The following is a 1,560-nucleotide window of genomic DNA, read 5'->3' as shown; positions in this document are numbered from 1 at the left end:
CGCTGGTGGGGACCCCACTTTTTCCCGGGGTGTCAACTCCGGAGTAGCATTTTCCGGGGACTGATCGGAAAAATTGACCCACTTGTTTTCCGTGTTAACAGCAGCAGACTTGGGGGAAAGCACGGGACCAAAAATGCTATCCAAGTCATTGATGGACGGAAGTTTATCCCTTTTGAGCTCTGCTGCTGCCTGGTCCCCTCCTGTGGTCAAAGTAGTTTATTTTACACTTAGCATTAACCAAGAGAGTTGCAGTCACACTATTCACTACAGGGCTCTACGTCAGCTACTTTCTAAAGGAGATGCTTTAGAACCCTGTTTTCTTATAAGCTGCCAGGAAATATAATTCATGTGCAAGGAATTTTCTACACCAAGTCACGTGCAATGTATAATGAACAGCCCTGGATCGAAATCCACTCAGTGTATGAGAGCCAGCATGCGCCACGAGCCAAGCCCATCTCCTCCTCCTCATCACCTCATCCACAACGGTCCTGTAGTCTCTCAAAATTTACAGCTCAGCCTTTGTCTAACTAATACCATGATGTTATCAGCATCATTCTGGATTATCAGCAGAGATTAAACTTCTGCACTCAGCTCTCCTGCACGCTCCTCTCTATATATATTTATAAGCACATAAATATATATAAACATGCTTGACCCTCTCAGGAGCTGGTGCTGGGTGTGCAAGACAGGAAAGCAGACAGGGTGTACGTGATCCAGTTGCAAGCAGCAGCAACAAAGAATATTGTAGGTATTTTACCCAGAAAAGGGTATTGTAGGGGCTGACTGAAGTACCACACATCAACGTTAACATCTGACTTCATAACGAGGATAGGATTCATCAGCACAGTGTGACACTCCAGAGGAGGGACATCCTCCACCCTTCCTCCTGTGCCCTGTTTCCTTGCATTTCTCTTCCCCGAGGGCCCCAGCCACAGCCACGCGCATACAGTTAAAACTAACGTCTCCTCTGGGCTCCCCGTGTCAGCACCGCACTCCTTGTCCTGCACTAGGGGCAGCTGCCTGCCCGTCTATATTTAGGGGATAAAATACATTTTGGTAGAATGGAAGGAAATAAACCTCTGCCTCTTGCTTTACTTGATGCACAGGCTGAAGGCTGCGGCAAGCCAGACTCCAGCAAATAACCCATCGCACACGGCTGAGCATTGCATTTGCTCTGGTTGATGAATCTGTGCGTGTAGGTGGATGCTGCCAGCCTGGCTGCTCAGCGAAACAGAAAAATCGAGATATGGGAGCATGAATGAATCGCTGATGGATGGAGCAGTAAGCTCAGAGCAGGGGATTTCTTCATGGGGATGTTAATGATGCCCTGAGGGACTCTGTATGGGTGTGCAGCGAGATGGTCTGTCCCCTGGAGCAGGGACTGCTCTTCCCTCCTCAAATCCTGCACCTCCCCAGGCAGCACCATGAATTATATGCTTATAAGCGCTTTCCTGTCCTCTGGCTGTGCTCAACAACGTCCTTCAATCCCTCCCTTCAGGTTCCCCTTTACTCTGGGTACCTGCCCCTCTTAGCATCCCAGGCTAAGGGACTGGAGGGGGG

The 1,560-nt window shown here is 49.2% G+C and overlaps 1 protein-coding gene across 1 annotated transcript in view; it reads right to left on the bottom strand.

Annotated features, from left to right (window-relative positions):
* LOC104489967 (SH3-containing GRB2-like protein 3-interacting protein 1) overlaps positions 1-1,560 on the bottom strand; it is a gene marked incomplete at both ends in the record, with an annotated part of 16,474 nt that overhangs the window by 418 nt on the left and 14,496 nt on the right. The window contains 1 exon segment of the mRNA XM_010132188.1: positions 17-200. Within this exon segment, the coding sequence (XP_010130490.1) occupies positions 17-200 (184 nt within the window).

The sequence above is a fragment of the Buceros rhinoceros genome, unplaced genomic scaffold (assembly GCF_000710305.1).
Source record: "Buceros rhinoceros silvestris isolate BGI_N320 unplaced genomic scaffold, ASM71030v1 scaffold30782, whole genome shotgun sequence".
Taxonomy (NCBI): Eukaryota; Metazoa; Chordata; class Aves; order Bucerotiformes; family Bucerotidae; genus Buceros; species Buceros rhinoceros.
This window is presented reverse-complemented; position numbering and strand designations above follow the sequence as displayed.